At 39.6% G+C, this 21,211-nt stretch overlaps 1 protein-coding gene across 5 annotated transcripts in view; it reads left to right on the forward strand.

The window, feature by feature from the left end:
• kcnq2b (potassium voltage-gated channel, KQT-like subfamily, member 2b) overlaps positions 1 to 20,784 on the forward strand; it is an 88,527-nt gene extending 67,743 nt beyond the window's left edge. For all 5 annotated transcript variants that reach the window (XM_088607590.1, XM_088607593.1, XM_088607592.1 and 2 more), the window contains 4 exons: positions 3,639 to 3,747; positions 6,070 to 6,201; positions 11,833 to 11,956; positions 14,415 to 20,784. In XM_088607590.1, the coding sequence (XP_088463716.1) occupies positions 3,639 to 3,747; positions 6,070 to 6,201; positions 11,833 to 11,956; positions 14,415 to 15,152 (1,103 nt within the window). In that variant the 3' untranslated portion in view covers positions 15,153 to 20,784. The remainder of the gene's footprint in view (positions 1 to 3,638; positions 3,748 to 6,069; positions 6,202 to 11,832; positions 11,957 to 14,414) is intronic.
• The last annotated feature ends 427 nt before the right edge of the window (positions 20,785 to 21,211 follow it).

Below are 21,211 nucleotides of genomic sequence, written 5' to 3' on the forward strand. Positions count from 1 at the left end.
TTTTGCAACTGGAAGGTTTCAAAGCAAAATAATCCTGGATTTAACCTTCATGTGTCTTTGATCCAAACTGGTGCAAAAAACAAAACACATTTTGTGAATTCCAATTATCTTTGTACACATCATGTTCTATACTGTAATTGCTTTCAGTAGTGAAACTGATAACCTTCTTGCCTGGAAGAAGAACATTCTGACGCTTCTACACTGTTATTCAGTTCTGTTCATTTAAGATAAAGGAATCTGTACTTTGTACTAATTAGAAAAAATCTGAGCTTTTAAGGTCTGGCATTTAAAATTACTCCTGAAGGTATGACAGGATGCAGTGGCTTTCACTTTTATAGGTAATTTCTCAGCTTTTACAGATGTGGGAAAATGAACACCTTTTGCAAATTGTGAAAAAGCAAGACCTTTCTGGCAAGTGGCTAACTCCACAGTCAACTGAGTCTGCACTGATGGCCAGCAGGAAGAGCTGCTGCCTATTTATTGAAATCTCCCAGCACATGATGCAGTCATTTCTTTAAATGTCAAGGGTGGCTTTCATTAACTCTATATTTTCCCTCAGCTGTGTTCGCATAAGAATACCTTTCACTGTGTCAGATCTACAGGGTGACTTTTAAAAAAATATCAGACCATTTAAAATGGTCTTTCAGTTCTAAGCCAAGCTAAAAACCTGATAAAAACACAAGCGCCTACAAATGGTGAAACACATTAATCTAGCTCCACAGTCATACAATATCTTAGGAAGTGACAGAAGAAGTACGTGTTCTGACTGAATTATCAGAGCAGAGATTCTGTTGTGCAGAGAAATGTCTTTTGAGGATGACAATGCTAAACCTACCATTCAAACGGCTTAAAAAGTGCCTCCAGGCTGGTTACCTTAGAATCCATGGCAGAGGCTAATGTAGCCACCCACGTCACCCACAATCAGGTATTCTAGGGTAATCTGCACGCAATAGAGCATGTGGAGGTAGTGAGGAAACACTGAGAGAGTTTGCTCTTAGAGTTTAATGCACATGGGCAAAATGTAATATGTCATAGAGGAGAAACTTTATGATAAATTATGGTGATCAGATGCATTTTATGTTCTTTAAATATTGTAGCCGCATGGTTTGACTATAAATAAAATCACAATCACCATGAAAAAAAATCACCCTGTAGTTGACACATGATAATGCTGCTTAATATTTTTTCTTAATTGCATCAATGTTTAATGCTCATGGTTGCATTAAATACTGTACATACAATTATTTGTTGGCTTACAAAAAGCCCCAACAAACCATTTGGCAACTTGTAGATTGGCCACATTTCTATGGGCTAGCTTCCAGATTCAATTTAAATGTTTCCAAGTCAACTTTAAACCCAACTGTGCCAACTACACATTGGACCCTGTGTCTAGCCCTTCTGCGGCTCATGTTTTGCAATTCAAGAAGCAGAGACAAGAAGGGACTCTGGACTGAGGCCAAAGATTGCAAATCTTTGCCGTGAAAGTATACCAATATAAAGTGAAGGGGCTGCTCAGTGCTGGTGTACCTTCAGAGAGTTAGAAAACGAACATGGGCAAATTGACGGGAAACAGCCAGCTCATACAAGCAGAAGGAGCGTAATGAATTGGTGAGATGGGCAAAAGAGGTCCTTTACAAATGCTATAGGACTGTGCCCTCTTAGCATCAAAAATGAAATGCTTGTATTTTTTTTTGTAAATGATCCGTTTCTTTAACAGCCTTTGTTTCATGTCTCTCCTTTTCACTTCTTTGCAGCAATTGAAGGGTTAATCAGTAAGAAAACCGCACATTCGCTCAGGGTTGAAATCGGAGAGTGAAAACAATGAAAGAGACCAAAAATATGTCGAAAACCCATGCATGCAGATCTAGTGACATTCCATCAGCATATGCAGGGTCTTTCATTCCACATTACCGAATGAATAACTTGCGTAAGCAGACCAAAGCCGTGTGCTCCCGTGGCTGGCGATCCTGCACTTAACTGCATGAAGGAAGCTGACTGACCCTGACTTACCAGTCCAGCCTGGGTCTGGAGCAGGCCTTCTGTCCTACGCTGCAGAACTTTGGAACAGTTCAGGCCAACGCACACTGCTTCCTGCAGGGCGGCGCTGTTACAACGCTCTGTGGTATAATTGCATTTGAAGCACGTTTGATTTTTTTCCCCAACTGTTTGTCAGTTCAGCTGCTGGAGGAAAAAAAATAAAATAATAACCTTGTAGGAAGTGTACACTGTGGCCCAAATTTATTGACATGCTAACAACTCCATGCAGTGTCCCAGAAACCAGTTTTGTATGGTTATCAAAATATGAACTGCATCATGAAGCTTCTTTACTGTGCCAAGCCTTTAACTTTGCCATAGGTAAGCCCCCCTTTTAAAACTTCTGTTATTTTATGTCCTTGAAGTTGACAGCAATATGATTTTATTTTAATTTGGATGTCTGATCTTTTGTTTTGATACAGTGTAAATTACCTCCAGTGTGATCAAAGATAATTTTCACAGTCATCTTTGTTATGAAATACTGAGGGCTTAGATCTATCCTTCCACAAAATCTGCTCTCCAACGTATGTTTTGTTGTTTTGATTGTCTTTCAAAAGCACATTGCGTTTTGAACGTACTGTAAGATATTTGCACAGACAGTTGTGGTCTGTGATATATATCTGTATCAAAGCATCTGTTTCCTTCTTTGCAAAGGAAGCAGTCTATGCATTTCACTGAACAGGAGGTTTTGCTTTCAGCAGGTTCTTCTGCAGAATCGCCTGAATCCTCCATGAAATGCTTTAACAATAACTGTGCTTGTTGAGGCATTCTCTCTCTAAAAAAAACCTAAAACAAAATGCAGGCTCCAAGGCAGGAATATTTCTGTAAGAGCTATCCTCTCAGCTACCAGCTGTAGCAGACCGATAAAGTGTGAACCCTTCCTTATGTTTGTCTTCTTATTGGCATTAAACATATTTCAGCCTGCTTAGTGTCTGTATTTTTCACTGTATACCGACTTGGAGAGAAATTCCCTCTTCCTTCCATTCATTTCTCTTGTGCCACCTCCCTGCTTTGTTCCATGAGGAATCTGCAGATTGCCTATACTGCCAACAGGTAACGTATGGCTTAAAGAAATAAAACAAGTTCAAATGGTAACATCAAACTGCTGAGCCTCTGTGCTGCATTGCTGCGAACAAAATTGGAATAACTGGGCTGCAGATTGCTTGTAAAACAAACCAAAACTATAAATAAAAGATTACAGCACGGCTATAGGCAAATTCGATTTCTCTCCTTCCTGGTATAGTACAGCATTTTCAGCCTGCTTCTAACAGTTGTCTCTGAATTCCTCCATATTTTTGGGCCACAGTGGTTAGTTAAAACCCCTTAACCTCTGCAGTCAGCTCCCATAATGCTTTGTTTTCCCCCTGCACCAGGACCTTTTGACATGACCAGCCACTGAAATGAATGGACACCATCCTTAACCTACCCCACTGTGAGCGTTGCCTCTCCTGGGGCTGCAGGTTAATGTTGCTGTGTCTTGCTGTTGCTTGGTTCTGTGCAAACATTGCAACAAAAGGTGGGAGGTTAAGGGGTTGTAGGAGAGTAATTCGGTATTTACAGTCCTGTTGCTGTTGTGAGCTGTGGACATTTGTTGTGTTTTCTAGAAGCCAGCCTGCCTGGAGAAGACATTGCTGATGATAATAAGAGCTGCCATTGTGAGTTTGTGACACAGGACTTAACCCCCGGATTAAAGGTTACAATCCGGGCAGTGTGGTAAGAGAAAATTGCACAACTATTTGGGATTTGTTCTCTCATTTCCTAGACAATGTGGCAAAGGACATCAACAAATCTCTGTGCCTCTGTAGGGATCTAAATACTCATTTGAAATGTGAAACTTTGATATTGAAATGAGATGTGCATGATGCAACAAAACAGAATAGGCACAAACACTGTCTGGTCTGTCTTGTTCTTATGCAATATGCGGGACAGGTGTAGATACAAAAGAATATGGATATTCATACTGGAAAAATGCCCTCCATATGTATTGGGACAGTGAAATCATAATTGCTATTTTTACTGTATACTCAAGCAGTTAGGATTGGAGATGAAACCATGAATATGGTAACAGTACAGAGAGTCCCTTTTATTTCTGGGTACTTATTTGCTTATTTGTTGTACCTTTTTAGAATAATAGCACTTTTTGTGTTTAACCGCCTCATTTCAATTGTGCATAAGTATTGAAACAAATTAACTTAAAATAAATGAAAGTAATATAAAACTTAGTACTTGGTGGCAAATCCTTTTTACATAATAACTGCATCAATCCTGTGACCCACCGATATCACCAAAGTCTTGGATGGGTTTTGAGATGTTTTGCCAAGGCTTATATGGAGAGATATACAGTACACTAGTTACAGTATGTACAATAGTCAAGATGTACTGTATAAAATTGTATATAGAAACTATAGCAGACTGAAAAGCTGATTTTATAATAAGATTGATTACAACAAAGAAATAACCATAAAAAGCAACTTACTGTACTCTTTAAATGGAATATGGATGAATTGCTGTCCTGGATAAAAGTGCCTATATTTAATTAGTACATTTAGGGAAGCATTTACACTGTTTACACCGTTGCATTTTAATTTGTGTTGCACTTGGTTGTCGACTGTTATTATAAAGTAGAGGCTGAGTGGCCTCACCCTGGTGCATGTTGGGATCTATGACATGGGCTTTAGCCTGTGTCATGTGATAAAATGACTGGAACTGGGATTCCACAAGCGTACTCAGTAACATTGTCTATTGTGTGAGAGAATTTAGTAAAAAAAATCAGTAGATTTGTTTAGCAGTTGCTACATGGGAATGTTCTATTATATCATTGTTTTTTTAATGGTTTATATATTAAAGGTAGATTTTATACACAGTAAACTACATTTTATTTATTTACTTTCATACAGCAAATTTAAATATATTTTCTTGAACTTCATAGTACTGTACCTAAAATCGTCAGAAAACAAAACATCCCACTGTATCAATTACTTCTCTCATACATTGGTGGTTTATGGCACAACTTGAGCAAAATGTACGCAGTCTTATTAAATTATTTGGAAACATAATTTACGTTTTCTGAACCTGTCACATTTGAAAATGCCATGTCTTAGCCATCCTGAAATGAAATGACAGAATTACATTTCTTTACCATCAGAAGGGATCCGTCATTATCTTCCTTTCGGGACTTTGGTCAGATCCTAATAAGTCATGCAGAAATTTATACAAGGTCCTGTGTTGCAGCTCGCCTAGCTGAGGGAAGGGCAGTCTGACTGTACGGATGAGGTTGACCGAACCCTTTCTTCACATTCGCAAGGAATGAGCCAGGGAGCTGCTTTAAGGGTGTAGATGGGGTGGTGGAAGACATGCTCAAAATGCTCAGAGTTGCTCAAGGAGGCGAGATGAACTGAATAATAATACTAATAATAATAATAATACTAATAATAATAATAATAATAATAATAACAATAACTGCTTACACTTATATAGCGCTTTTCTGGACACTCCACTCAAAGTGTTTTACAGGTAATTGGGACTCCCCTCCACCACCACCAATGAGTGGCCCCTCCTGGATGATGTGACAGCAGCTATAGTATCCCAGTACGCTCACACCTGCTCAGCTTCAGTGGGCTGCCAGCTGTGAGTTGTTGGGTGAAATGGCTGCTGGCGATAATAAAGCTCTTGAAGATTCTGGGGATTGAACCTGGAACCTCATCATTGCGAAGCATGCTCTCTACCACCCCTGTATATATGTAAAGGAGTGGAAGGAGGCGGGATTAGGATCTTCCTCCCAAGCTTCTGTTAAAAACCCCATTTGTACCATACAGAATTAACGGCTTGATTTACAAATGGCTAATGTCCTGGACGACATTGTGGGGTGATGAAAAATTCTGCTTTTGTTAATTTTTTTTGTATTTGTTCTCTGAGTATTTCCTGGTACGTTTGCATGCTGCACATGTGGATTTGAGAGAGAGTGAAGGCAGGAGTTAAAAGTGCTAAAGTCCGGCTTGTTCCCCTTTCTCATGTCTGGAATTTTCTTTCCCTCAGCATAATGAGATTTATGGTTTCAAAGCGAAAGTTCAAGGAGAGCCTGAGGCCTTATGACGTGATGGATGTAATAGAGCAGTACTCGGCTGGGCATTTGGACATGCTGGCTCGGATTAAAAACCTCCAGTCCAGGCAAGAAGCTAAACCACCTCTCAAGCCACTCCGTCCTTCACCTAAGCCTCACCTCCTCCTCCTCCTCTACTTCCTCTCCCCCCAAGATCCTTTGGTTACAGTATCGTACTGGGCCCAGTGGTCTGTCCACCAGGACGGACCACGTTGATCTCCACTGCATGTCCCACTTCTTCCTTGTCGGGTGTCCCATGGTTAGCGTTCCAGAGCAATGTGTCACGGTGTCTACATGTGTGTTCTACGGAAAAGTCAAACCACTTGTGTGTCAGCACCATCCATTTAAATCATCTGAGCTGAAGGCTTCCAGGTAAAAACAAATGTAGCCCTGTCAGTCTGATTTCTATGTTTCTAGGAGCAGGTGGGCAACTTTCAAATATCTCTGCATTTGTGCATCGAACAGTTTCCAAACACCACCCTCCCAGCAGGCAGTCTTGAATATTACCCCTTCTATGTCTAGATCCCATGAATCTGAGTGATGGCTCCTGGTATTGTCACAAGAGAGCTTCATGGCACATTTCATTCAAGGTCTAGTGCAAGCATGGTGCAGGAGACTCTCAGCAGCACTCATTTCCTCGGATCTGATGGGTACTCTTGATTGTCCAAGAGACAACAAGACTCAGTGAATGCGGAGGATGCACATGCTCAATCCATCTTTCAGAGGTTATCCATTGGCCAATGTAATAAAGTTCTAAACGAGAGCGTCTGTAAAAAGGATTGCTCATCCTGCATCCTCTTTAGTATTCATTTCAGTTCCTCTCCACTCATCCAAGAGATACACCTTCACCCAATAAGTACAATATATGTTGAGTAAACACAGTGGTTCCACATATATGTAAATATATTCCAGTTTAAGGACTAAAGGATTTTAGGATTGAACAATTTTTTTAAAATAATATATTTTGAAAAAATAATAGCCGCAATTCAAATGTTTCACAGAACGTGTATGGAATATATTTTCACTTATTTGTCCTTGTTTTTTTTTTCTTTTCTCTTTGTTTTCCTTGTGCTGTACAACGTGTCTGTCATACAAGTTTCACGTGTGACTTCATTCTGCATTTTGCCGGTGTCTTCTCTATTTACTTTGCCAGGATAGATATGATTGTGGGTCCCCCTCTCCCCTCAACTCCCCGGCATAAGAAGTATGCATCCAAAGGACCCATGTTCTCTTCCAAAGATTCACCCCAATACTCTCCTAGGTTAGGATCCACCAAACTGCATCTTTTTTAATTGAGCGTTTTTTTTCATGTTGACTCAGAGCATCAACCCCTTTTCTGAATTCAGGCTACACTGCCCTTGTAAGGCCCTTGGATAAGAACAGTCTGGCATCTTTGCCTTTTTTTCCCCACAGGTCTTGCGCATATACTGTACTATACTCCTCTCCACAAAACAAGCACTCCTTATTTTGTCTATCATTCCAGTCAAATTGACATCTTTCTAAGAGAGCAACCTAAACAGGGGATTTAGAGACACTGCCTACAGCAAACGTTTCTAATAAGAGACCTATTCCAAATAATTTGTTAATTTAACAGCCTCTGCAAATAGAGTATACATTATTAGTAAAGAAATTATTAAGTGTCGATAAAGCACTTTTACCAGCAAAATTATATCTTCTCTAGACTCTTAATCACTTAATTTTTAAAATCATATGATAGATTTTTAAACATTATCAGGCATATACTGTACTGTACATCTTTTTAGGAACAGTTATCTGTAAGTGTTAAGTGTGTAGGTAATTTTAACCGTCTACATATGCTTTTTGTTTACAAACACAAAAGGCAAGACATAAAATTAATATCACAGTCGTTTGCATAGAATGGACACAATGACAATTTAAAAAAAAAAGGTTATGCAAACTGAAGTAACAATCACAGTACAATTCTACTGCATGTGTGGTTGTTCAACTGAGCAACTACTCCGGAACATGCTGAGGCTTGTGATAAAAGGCTCTACACGCGTTGATGTTGTAGTCGATGTCCTTAATGTTCTGATCCAATGATTGCCAAACTTTTTGAGCCCATCAGAAACATATGGCAACACTAAATGTATCACAATTAGAATTTCAAGGCCGTCACAATTACACTTTAGATGAAGTAGCGTGCATAATGATTTAATAGATACTCTGCTAATATTCCGGCAGCTATTAATTGAGATTATGTAGAATGCTCGGCACATTGCAGGTTTCGCTCTGTTTTTAAGTCACAAGTTAAATTAACTTACAATGAATTATTTAAAATCTGAAAAACGCAAATTAACGTTATTATGTTTTTGAGGAACAACATAGCTGTAAAGACCATGTAATTTATTTTAATGCTATCAGTGGCAAAAGAGTCTATACAAATTAATATATTACATTTTCAATGCAATAATATACTCAAAGAATAGCTACCTTGGCTTTTGATTGAAGTAATAAAGTTGCAGGACGTCTGCTCCCTGGTATTTAAGAGCAATGCCACAGCAGACTTGTAGTTTGGGGTTGCGTACAGGTAAGTAGCTTGACATTTAGCCTAATGAAAGGGGTTGAGCTGAAATGCCTGCAGTGCACTGAAAAGAGTGTAGCAGAATATTTCAATGTACAGTAAATTGAGAATTGGGGCTATAAAAACAAATGCATGATAGCATGCAGAACAGTGAAGCATGTCAGATATTGCTCTATGGCCTTCCATTCAATTTTCGTACTTATTCCACATGCCATTTTTTAAAAAGGTGACGTATGACAGAGCTGGGCAAACATTTTGTTTTAAATTGGTTAAAGGGTGCCACCATGCGGGATTTAAGTGCAACTGTGGCTTACAACTTCCACAATCTCACTGGACAAATGTATCCTCTTTTAAATAGTGGTAACCTTCACAACCCTGTTGCCCCATGAACCATGGGACTTTTTATTTAAAGAAATCTGACTATGGGGTGTATCTCCATTCACAGACCAAAGATGGAGACCATTGAAAAAGACATTTTAATCCGTCAGATATTTCAGACTGAGCAGCACATAAAAAGGAGAAAAGATTCTAAATATTTTCAGAAAGATTTCCAGCACAGATAAGGTGATGTCCTTTTTCTCTGTGGTACGTGTGTGACTACAAAAAGGATGAAAAGGCGTGAGGCAGGTCAGACATACAGTGGTGTGAAAAAGTTTGTGACCCTATAAATAAAATGATGGAAAAATGATGGAAATCACAATTGCTTACCACAATACCTTTGCTTAATCATAGTTGCTCTTTGCTTAACCAAAATAGTTTATGTTGACAAGTCCAATGTTTTTAAGAATGGTGTCTGAAGTAGAAAAAAAGAATGTGTGAATGTGCATCAATTAGGGCAGAGTGACAAAACAATTCCAACCATATGGGGCTCCAATCACTTTTATACTGGCTATAAATGGAACATCTTCAAGACCATGGTGACAATTGTCCTGCCAAGATATCCCAAAGTAACTCAGAAAACCACTCAGGAAGTCACAAAGAACCCCAGATTAACATCTAAGAATTTCAGGCCTCTCTCACTGTGGCTGTTTTCAGTGTTCATGACCACTCAGGAAGTCACAAAGAACCCAAGAGTAACATCTAAGAATCTACAGGCCTCTCTCACTGTGGCTGTTTTCAGTGTTCATGACTCAGCAGGTGATTGGGAAGAGGCTTCATTCAAGGATAGCCAGGAGGAATCTGTTGCTCTCTAAAAAGAACATTACTTCCTGTCACCTGGAAAACACCTGGGCGATCCACAGGGATACTATAAGAATGTTCTATGAGCAGACAAGTCAAAAGCTGAACTTTTTGGAACAAAATGATAAATGTTTTGTGTGGCAAAAACTAAACACTGCCTTCTAATAGCAGATCCTCATCATGACCACTTAGCATGGTGGTGGGACTGTCAAGGTTGGACGTTGCTTTGCTGCCTCAAGGCCTGGAAGACTTGTCGTCATTGATGGAACCATGAACCATGGTGTTGTATCAGCAGATTCTGGGGGAGAATGACAGAACATTCATTAGCTGAAGCTGAGTTGAAAGTGAGTCATCAGTAGGACCCTGATGACCCTGAACATACAAGCAGATCTACAACAAAATGGTTGACAGTACTTTGGATTGACCAAGTCATAGTCTGGACCTAAATCCTATGGAAATGTTATGGTGGGACCTGAAGTCTGCTGTTCATGCAATGAAACCATAAAATATCAATGTCTTGAAACAGTTCTGTGAGGAAAAGGGATAAATATCCTAAAAACTGACAAGAGAGGCGTACAGTGTCTAGATGAAGTCATTGCTGTTCAAGGAGTTACTGAATCTAAGGGTTCATAGATATGTATTCACACTTGTATACTTGTTTTTAGGTCATTTTGTTAATTCAATTATCCAAATATATTTTATGTATATATTCTATACATTTAAACAAGTTATCTTAATCTTTATACACCAGAATACAAACCAGCTTAGGGGGTCACAGACTGGTTCTCATCACTGTATGATTCTGTTTCACCAGAAACTGCAGCAGCAGGAATTTGTTTATATATATTTTAACACACATTGCTGTTAGGCTAGTTTTTAACACATATTTTAAAAAGGGATTTAAATTGCAATGTTTTGTCAGCTCTTTTGGTTTCTGAAATGTGTGAAAGGTGGACTATATTTTTTTTTGTTTGCCCAGCTTTTCAGAACCCCTTGCAGAAGTCTTAAAGCACTAAAAGAGAAATTAAAGGGCATTGCGACTTCTCAGGTCTCGCTCCACCTCTGTCTGTCTTTAATCGTTCCATGCCATTATGTGCATGTGCCCATGTCACCTCACTCATCCACATGGCTTTCTTAACCTGAATTGTCATGGGAAATGTGAAATCCCTCGGGCCTGTACTAAACCTGCCTGTGCTATGTACTGTAAACCTATATCTTGAAAGCAGCTGCTTAACATACTGTAGCTCTACAGTAGAACTGCAAGGGATCTGCATAGAAGTATCAGAAATAGCCCTTAAGTTGCTATACTGTATTTATAGTTAAGAAAAGCAATACCTTCAGAATGCCATCCAGTTGAAAACCTTAAATATACCCTGTGGATATTTACTTTTTTTTGGGACGTTGCATCTGCGGTTTGATAAAGTACAATAATCAAAAACACAGAATAGGTACTGGTTTGACTAGCACAAATATTAACCAAATAACCTATAAGTTTTTGGACTGAGAGTTGTGAAACATAAAATGAGCTAACAATTTCCCTGATGCTTGTACAAGGTAAAACACTATGATGATGGTTACAATAGTCCATAAGTGTACCAAAGAAAGTCTTTAACATGCAATTTGGAAGTACTGTATACATAAAAAGTTAGAATACAAGCAACACAAGGCTCTTACCTGAGTGTCGGTTTATTGGAGTCTGTCCCATCAAGGGTACCCTGACAATGTCTATATAATGCAAATGGGATCATATTACATCTACACCAATATGAGTAACTGCATACCACTAGCTACTCTTAATGTGATATTTGCCGAGACAGAACGGCAATGCTAGATAAAAGACCCTCGCTACACAAAGATACAAGAATTTCCAGAATAACTCTGCAAATAGTCACCTGTATCAAGTTTTCTTAATGATCTTAAAGGAGCAACAAGTATGCACTGCTGTCATTGCAGATTTTGCTTTCTTTCTAATTGCTAGAGTGGACCAGATAGTTGGCAGAGGTACTCCTGTGACTGATAAAGACCGAACTAAAGGGTCTGCAGAAGGAGAAATGCCAGAAGATCCCAGCATGATGGGACGTCTTGTCAAGGTGGAAAAACAAGTAAGGAACATTTTTGTTTTCGTTTTTGGGTTGTTGACCATTGAGTGACAGTAAGTGACATTGAGTGACACTAAGTAAGCTGAGCATACTATTTATTTCAGTATTCTGTTGTGCAAAGAATTAGTTGCTTGGTTATCAACAACAAAGCGACCTAATACAAACCTGTAGAGGGTAAACTATGCAGCTTCAGAATTACTTGCAAATAGGTTTTGTACATACAGTAGGTCTAAATATGAGGAGGCTCAGAGCTTGGTATTTCAAAAACTGCAGTTGCAAAAACATAGCATTACAGCAAGGGGATTAAACCAGGTGTCTAAATTAAACAAAATATTTTCTTCGACAAAGGTTTCTTACATATACCGGTACACCTCATAGGTTCTTTACATATTTTGCATTATAAAAGTTTATTATTGATTGATTATTACACTCAATTATGGATGTGAGAACTTGATTCACAGAAGGTTATTATTAAACAGAAGTTCAAGAGGAATTGAAGTTCAGGATTACCTTAGGAGAAGGCCACATTGTAATCATGCACTTCCCTTCTCTTACTGTATGTATAAAAAGTAGCCTGCCGTCCACATCTCTGTGTGCACCTTTTCTAGCAATAAGTGTTTTGGTTTTGTCAGAGATGGACATCTTTTGCCCTTGGTGTTAGATCTTATCGTTGTCAGGTACACCTCCCTAAAGACAGGATGGGAGTCACATTCTTCTCTATGAAAAACAACCAGCCTTGTTCCAAGTCCTGCTATTTCACAAGTGGGACTTTTTCTTCCTTTTATCCTGATGGTTTCAATTCTCTCTGGAAATTCAAAACAACCTCATCTGCTTTGTTTACTTCCCCTCTCACTTCCTCTGCCCCTACTAGATTTGCTCCCCCCCACCTCCTTTAGCGGTTGAATGTCCATCCCATTCCACTGCCCAGCACTTCTTAGATGTTTTGTTTCCCCCTTTCCACAATTTTCCCTTTTCACTGTTCTCATAGGAGTCTCATTACCGATACCAATGTCCATTCCACATCAAGGATCCAAGGGCATGATGTTAGTCTACAATAAATAGGTCATTGGTGTTAGTCTGCAATGAGTTTCCTCATTTGTAGCCCATAGCACTGAGTTTCCTCCCCCTTTACCTGCCCCTCTAGTGGCGTCCAACTAGTGCAGTGTCAGCCCTTGACTCTTCCTCCCCCCACTCCAAGCTTCCACCCATGAGTGTAGCTGATATTTCTTTCATCCATTCAGTTCTAGCAAACCTCTACAAGTGTTAACTCACTTCTAGTTCACATCCTACTTCTGTGTCAGTACAGTTCATCCCTGGCTACTCCTCCGGGTCACTATAGTGTCTCCACTGCCCACCACAGAGTTCCAGTCTCAAACAAACTAGTTTAGTTTCTAGTTAACAAACCTATGTTCCAATTCTCTACATCATACATGCTTCTCATTCTCCATCAGTATCCCTTTCAAACATGGTACAGCCAATCATACTTGATGAAACAAAGCATCTTATTCACTTCATGCTACTGTACACATTCTCTGGCTGGTTCCTGTAATAATTTGCCTCCACACTTGACTCACTCAAACAAAGCTCATGGTCCAATGGTTCTGTAAAACTGAAGATTGAAGAAATATATATATATATGAATATATAATATATATATGAAGTATATTGACCCTTCACTTTATTTTTTCACAATTAGAATTTTGATTGAACAACTGAAATTCATGAAGAGGGAACTATAGTGAGGTGTTAACCAGAACACTTGAGGTCAATACCTCTACTTTTATGATTTCTCTTATGGCCAGATGATCGAGATATTGGTTTAGCATGCCATACAAAGGGCATACAGGTAAGCACCAAAATAGAGGAAGAACCGACATTAAGTGTCTTAATAGGGCTTTGGGCCTCCACAATTAGGCCAGAACCGCTTCAGTTCACCTTGGCATAGAGCAGATGAAACTCTATTTGAAGAATGTGACACCATTCTTCCTTGAGAAGTTTCTTCATTTAGTTTTTTATTGATGGTGGTAGAAAATTTTATCTTAGGCACAGATCCCGAATCTCCCATGAAGCGCTCAGCTGGGTTGAGATCTGGTAACCGAGATCTGGCGAACTGTGCTGTGGCTGTGTGTTCATGTTCTGTATTTGAGTTTGAAACAATCATCCTGGATTATTGGAACAAGTAATAGGTTTATTCCATGCTGAAAAGAGAAGGTGTGAAGAAGGCTCCACGGCTGAAACATTGTGTTTTCTTTCTTCTCTTTTCAGCATGGAATAAACCTCTTTCTTATTCATTTGCAGCCTGTGCATCCTGGATTATTGTCAGTCACACTGAGGATTTTTTTTAAAAACATGAAATTTGGTATTAACATGCTTTAAAAACGCTCAGTTAAAAAGCTATATTACCAGCAGATGTAAAGAACAGAGGTGGCATGCATCTTTTCTTGTCACTCATCTATTGCAGGTGATGTCAATGGAAAGGAAGCTGGACTTCTTGGTGAATATCTATGTGCAGCGGATGGGCATCCCTCAGTCCGAGACAGAAGCCTACTTTGGATCCAAGGAGCCGGACCCGGCGCCCCCTTACCACAGCCCGGTGGACAGCAGGGAGCACATGGAGAAGAACGGCTGCATCACCAAGATCATCCGCTCCAACAGCTCCGTGGGGCAGAAGAACTTTGATGCCCCCCCGGCTTCTACTGGACCCCAGAGCCACTGCCCTCCTTCCACTTCATGGCAGCAGCAGCCCATCAGCGAGTACCACCGCTGTAGCCAAGGCACCTCCCCAGTGGGGGACCCCTCGTCACTGGTCAGGATCCCCCCTCCCCCCTCTCACGACCGCTCGTCAGCTGGACACAACGGGAGCAGCCGCGGGGGCTCCGACCACCCGCGCGCCGAAGACGGGAAACAGCACGACAGCGCCCTGAGGGACAGTGACACCTCCATCTCCATCCCCTCTGTGGACCACGAGGAGCTGGAGCGGTCCTTCAGCGGCTTCAGCATCTCCCAGTCCAAGGAGAACTTGGACTTCCTCAATAACGCCTACTTCGGAGGTGTGGCCCTATGCGCGAAGGTCAGGCCCTACATCGCGGAGGGGGAGTCTGACACCGACTCGGACCTGTGCACGCCCTGCGGCCCCTCCCCGCACTCCGCCACTGGGGAGGGGGCTTACGGGGACAGAGGGTGGTCCGGCTCCAAGTAGGGAAGGCAAAGGACGACGACGGGTGTGTCCAGACAGGCCGGGCAATCAAGCCTGGAAATGTGGTCCCGAGCTCCCTACAGAATTAGGAGACTGAGTGCGGATAAACTCCTCCTTGCTTTTCGAACCACCTGGCTTTCTTTGTAGTGACTGGTGTGGACCCAGGCCACACTAAAGCTGTTTTTAAAAAAAAAAAACTGAGGTTTTTCTAAGAGGGGAGTTCTGGTAAACGTTGGCAGGAGGCAAGCGCTTTTTCCACACCGTCAGCTCTGTCGTCTAGGCAGTGTGAATGACCGTTTTGACTTAACAGAAATGATTTCACAACCCCCAAGTCTAGCTGTTGTTGGCCCTCCACCCCTCACCTCCATTGTCTACTGAATGTATTTAATTTCACATCAGCTGAAGGTGATTCTACTAAGGAAGGAGGGCCCATCATAAAACTTAAATGCAGGTCTTAATCACTTTAAAAAGTGGAGGTATTGGCAGGGCTAATTTAGTTTCTGCTGTGTGAAGTTTGGATCTGACAATTACAGGAAGATGCAACTGTATAGATGTTACTTCACAATGGGTAATACAGTGATGTAATGCATTACCTTTTCCCATCACCACTGACACAGCACACACTCATTTTTATGGGCTTTTCTTGTAATGTAACACTTCCTTTGTTTCTTAGTATACAGTGCTGTATACTGTACACTCGACTGTGGCTTTGACATAAGTAACGTGCAGCTCATTTTTAATATACATAGAAAAAGGGCTGGGAAGCCTTTGAAGTGAATCTGCATTTTGGTGTGGCATGTTAATCAAAGCATGTAGTTAAACAGGAATGTAAATTTAGTGATTATTTTACAAATATCGGTCAGCATCAGCAAGCAGTGTAACTGGAAAACTCTTAGAGCATAAACTAAATGCATATTCTGAGGTAACTTTAAAAATGTGAAAATCATTACTGAAGTACAGTGACAAAGGTTCTCTCAAAGCCATGTTTATATATGGTATAATAAGCATATCAGGGAATGTTCCAAACCATGTGAGACAAAATTCAAAGACTGTGTATAATCATTACAGGGTCTGATGAGGAAAACACTTGAGAAGATAAAAAATATTTTCTTTGTTATTGTTGCCAGATTCTTTTTCATCCGAGTTATCAAATCCATAACTTTGTATGGTACTCAGCACATAGATATTTCATTTCATACAACTGGTTATGTAAAAAAAATCTATTTTACCTTGACCTTTTTATAATCGAATATATTTCTAAGAAGGGAAATGAAATGGAAATGAATTTGAACAAAACATTTGTTACAGCTCTTGAAAGAGGGCATGCAAAGTCATTTAAGATAGTTTTTTAATGTGTTATTTAAATGCAGTGTTCCGAAAATCCCTATAGCATGACCCAGCATACTATACATCACAATGTGGACTGCACCTAGCCATATTAACAAAGAAATAAAAAATACTTTCCCATAAGCTCACATTCATATACACACTGTCACGATGAAAGCCAGGTTGAAGTTGAAAAACGATGCCTGTAATAGCATGCTTCATATATGTATAAAAAAATATTTTTAAGACCTCATAGGGCTGGGTATGCAATAGCAAATTTTAATTGCTTTTTAAAAGGTTGTGCAGAAAATGTGAGTGATTCCAGCAGGCTTTGGTGACTTTTTGTTAAAAGTCAGTCAAAACCTCAACAGAATATAAGCAAGGAGAAAACTGAATTCTGTCATACACAGCAATCTAGCAAAGACAAATAGGGCTGGGTATGTAAAAACAATTTTCTGGAAAGCAATTAGAGGATGATAATGTTGCATTATACAACAATAGTTTTAAAATGTACTTTAAATGTATACAGTATCACCATTACCATGTATTTGAAGACAAAATAGTTTCAGAATTTCAAACACAATGTTTATGGTAGAAACAGCTCAATAGAAGTGGGCTGTGTTTTTTCATAGGCCAGGCAGATACAGACATCCAGTGCTTTGCTTATATAAAATGCATATATTCGTGCGTTTTTCTTTTTCTAATAATGGAGTCCAAATTTAAAAGTTCGATTCCAGAATGTGCTCTGTTATCACTTAAGTTGTACATTTGCACAGGCTTTAGCAAGCTTTTCGTCTATCAATGTTTTGTTATTAGATCTATAGGTAAGTGTGCAGCTGAATGAACTGCATTTGTAGAATTCCGATGGTTTTGTGAAAGACAAAGGAAAAAAAAAAGGGTACGCATTTTGCACCAACGTGAATTAGAGTAAGCAGAGGTCAGCGCACGCACTATTAAGCCAAGCCAACCTTTATCTAAAAAGGATGGACGTTTTAGTGTCAGGATTAGTTGAATGTAAACGTAAAGATGAACTGAAACATCTTCAGAATTTGAGTCCACTTCAGGTGGACTAAGTAACAAGAAAGAACATCCCGGAAAAGATTAGACAGGCCATGGTTTAGCACCTGGTTAATTAAAGTTCAGTTTACATTGCTGGAATCCAATATGTAATCTTAAATTATTTTCTGTATACAGCATTGGAGCAAACTGCCCTTAGACTTGCAGTTTTCAGTGCTGTTCACAGGATGGCAGCTACAAGTGTAAAAACAGAGTGTAATCTCACCCATCTCTGCTTTATCTGCTTGTGTGGTAAAAGAAAAGAGAGGCAAAAAGAGTACAAATTCCAATGAGACTTTCTCTGAAGTGACATCCTCTCTGAATTCATTGCAATTCATTGTTATGTTGACCTATTTCTCTTACCCTCACAGATGTGGTTTTAACAGTATGAAACAAACCACAAAGCTTACAAAACTGAAGAATTGAGCCTGTGTTGTATTTATTTGAAATGTGTGCTCAACCTGTTTTGTCTTTCAACCGCAGCTCATGCAGTCTTTAAAAATTTGCCTGGGCAAGTGTAAGCTTTGCGTATGTTTGGATAAAGGTGTTTTAAAGATTGTGTTTTCCGGGAGCTGTGTGGAAGCATCATTATGACACAAAGCACATGCTACAGTGCTCCACCGATTGTGCCTCAGACCCCTTGACCCTTCAGAGGTGGCCTGAGCTCAGTCCAGCACTTCTTAGCCCTGGGGCTGTGCCACAAACAGGCACAGGACACTGCAGGGCTCTGGACAGTGCAGACTGGGCTGAGGATAATCAGCTGGTTAGCCTAGAGTGATATCGGAACCCCAAAATAAAAGGCATAAACAAACTGCAGGCATCTCATCATATGTCACGTAATCCCTGAATCTTAAAATGTGTGTTATATTGTTTGTTTTCATGTAGTTCATGTTGTTCAGTTTTGCTTTCAAAAAGTTAATCAATCTACCAGCTCCGCTGATACAAATGGAGTGATACAGTGTAACCTTTCCCCCCCACGGCACAGGCTCCATATTTTTCTCTTCTCAAGTAGCCAAACCAATAGAAGAGTCTTTTTCATTCAAGATAACTTGCTGCTACTATGGCACTGGGATCAAAATTCCTGGTTTTTGGACAAAGCTGAGTAATGAGAGCAAACAGACATTATTTCTTTTTTTATATGAGCAGCAGTTGCCCGAAATGAGATGGTTATGGGGAAGGACCCATCCCAGCTGTATTCAGAATCTTCAAATTGTGTGGTCATATCATCAATATCACCCAATTTGCAAAATCAGGAGAGGCTCAAACACCTGACCTGCTTAGTCAGAAGTATTGATCTGTGTATGACAGATAGAAATCCATAAAAGTGATTCAGGAAACAGCTGGACGGGATTCTTGGATCAATTGGCTTCTCACAACAAAATAAGCCGGACAGGCCAAATGGCTGCCTGTCGTTTGTAGTTCTTCCTGTGGTCTTAAAAGATATGCTTTATTTCCCTGCCTTTCTTCCCTTAACTATTCTTTGTCTGTGCTGCTTTGTGTGCAGATGGTGTTTTCCCCCAAAGATTTCTCTCATACTGATGCCTTGGCTTAGGAGTTGGGGGCATTTAAGGAGTGTTTTTGTTTCACTGGTGAGCTCTCAGTTGCCCATGGTGCACGGAAAATACAGCTGTGAATGTAAATGACTTCCAACACCATCGCTTTACAGTATATACGTCTCACATGTCTGATTGGGAACTTATTCTCAGCCTACAGCCGGTTTGCTCTTTTCACTCACTGTGAGAGAAACCTCTTACTGTTCATGGTTGACATGTTTTGGCAGGGTTTTCTCGCTGCACATTGGTCACTGTCTTTTTCTCAATAGCTTTACGTTGATAGACAGAGAAATGTTTGCTTGATTTAAAACAAAGTCATCACCACTGTCTGCAAAGTGAAGCAGGGTAATGATGATAGTGGCAATTCATAGACACCAGTAACTGTGCTTTGAATCATATGGGTTTTTATAAGCTTTCAAATGTTCCATGAGTCACTGTTGTTGCCATAACGGGATTTTCTATTGCTGATTTGTTTTTAAAAAAAGAATGTTAATCTGATAGCAATGGGATGCCTTTATTTTTCCTTTAAACATGACCTCTGTAAGCATCTTAAGCAAAGAAAAACACTGTGCTAGTAACATTTCTGCTGCTCCTAACATTGTGGAATAGAGTAGAGCTCTAATTGTGAAAGAAAAAACAATTGGCTTTCTTTGTCAGACATTGTAAGTGGCAGATTTGGGTTTCCTATGTTTCTCGTCTATTTTGTAAGTCATTTCCAGACTTACTTTATTTTTTATTGTCCTGAACATCATGGTAGCACGTTTGGGATTTCCAACAAATGTGTTCTTCAGAGAGAGTTGCTGTTAGTTTTAAGAAATCCAAATGTTTATTTTGGGGGGAAATACAGTAAATGGGTGAACGACAGAGGTTAGGTCTCTGAGTTGGGGTCTTCCACTGTGTGCAGATAGAATTAACTACAAGGGTCTTGTCAGAATTTGCTGCTGTTTGGCAGCTGTGGGTGACTGGTCAGAAGACTGTGCATTTATTATTGCCCTTTGCATTGACGGTAGCATTCATGGTACACTTCTGAATGTATTGCTTTTACCGAACTTCTCGGAGCTCCTCAGTCAGTTAATGTAAGGAAAACAATCACACAGTGTTAATGAGTGACAAGAGCAATACCAAACAGCGAGCAGATCTTGACGTTCAGAACTTTACAATATGGACTACCAGTCCTGAAAGCCTTAATTTTAGACGTACAGTATGACACTTAGTGGTTGCATCAGTTAACTACCGCTAATTTCTTTTGCTCTGACTTCATCTTTTTACTTAAACCGATGAAAGCGTGAAAGAAAAATCTTTTCATATCAATTTTCTGATGTACCTAGGGTCTTCAACAGTTTAACACAATCAAAGTGTTTTAAAAATAAGGTGTATGAGTAATAATTATGTATTATATAATGTTTGCAGTTATGATTCTTTTTTAATTTTTTAGATATGTTTAAAATGAATGCTTGCCAGCATGTTTTTAACAGCTGAATGCCATAAATATAGCTTTCACATACTGCATAGCATCTGTGTTGTAGGACAACCATGGCCACATGGACAATGTATAATAAACTTTGTACATCTCATGTTCGGGACTTGTCTTCATATTCATTTCAGCCTGATGAGTTGTGACCACAGACATAGCTATAGTATTGTGTATTGATCTACTGTACTTTCGAAAGAAAATAAAAATGATGTAGACTTCTGTTTTATTAGTGTACTCTGTTGTGATGGTATGAGAAGCAAAGCTGTTTTGTTTAGCTTTTTTGTACTATTGCCCATTTAGCTAATGTATGTCAGTAATTATCTGCTGCATAATTGTCATGCAGATTTGTCCCCAGACATTCAGTACACACTGTGCATAGAGATTATAATTTCTCCTATTTTTCCACATAAACTGTCTGTGGGTATTGATCATTACAAAAATAAAGTCTTCTATGCATACTGTATGCACATGTGATTCAGGATCTTCTATGTATCCTGCAACAAAATCACAAAAGCCACTTAGCAAGTCTGTGTTGCAGTTTTAAACATGAAACACTAGGGGGCACCTGCTACCCATGTTCTAAGACAACTTTCACTTTCCAGTATATTTTAAGTGAAGATTGTAAGATTGCTACAAAACAGGAGAAATCATAT

The sequence above is a fragment of the Lepisosteus platostomus genome, chromosome 15 (assembly GCF_059453375.1).
Source record: "Lepisosteus platostomus isolate fLepPlt1 chromosome 15, fLepPlt1.hap1, whole genome shotgun sequence".
Classification (NCBI taxonomy): Eukaryota; Metazoa; Chordata; class Actinopteri; order Semionotiformes; family Lepisosteidae; genus Lepisosteus; species Lepisosteus platostomus.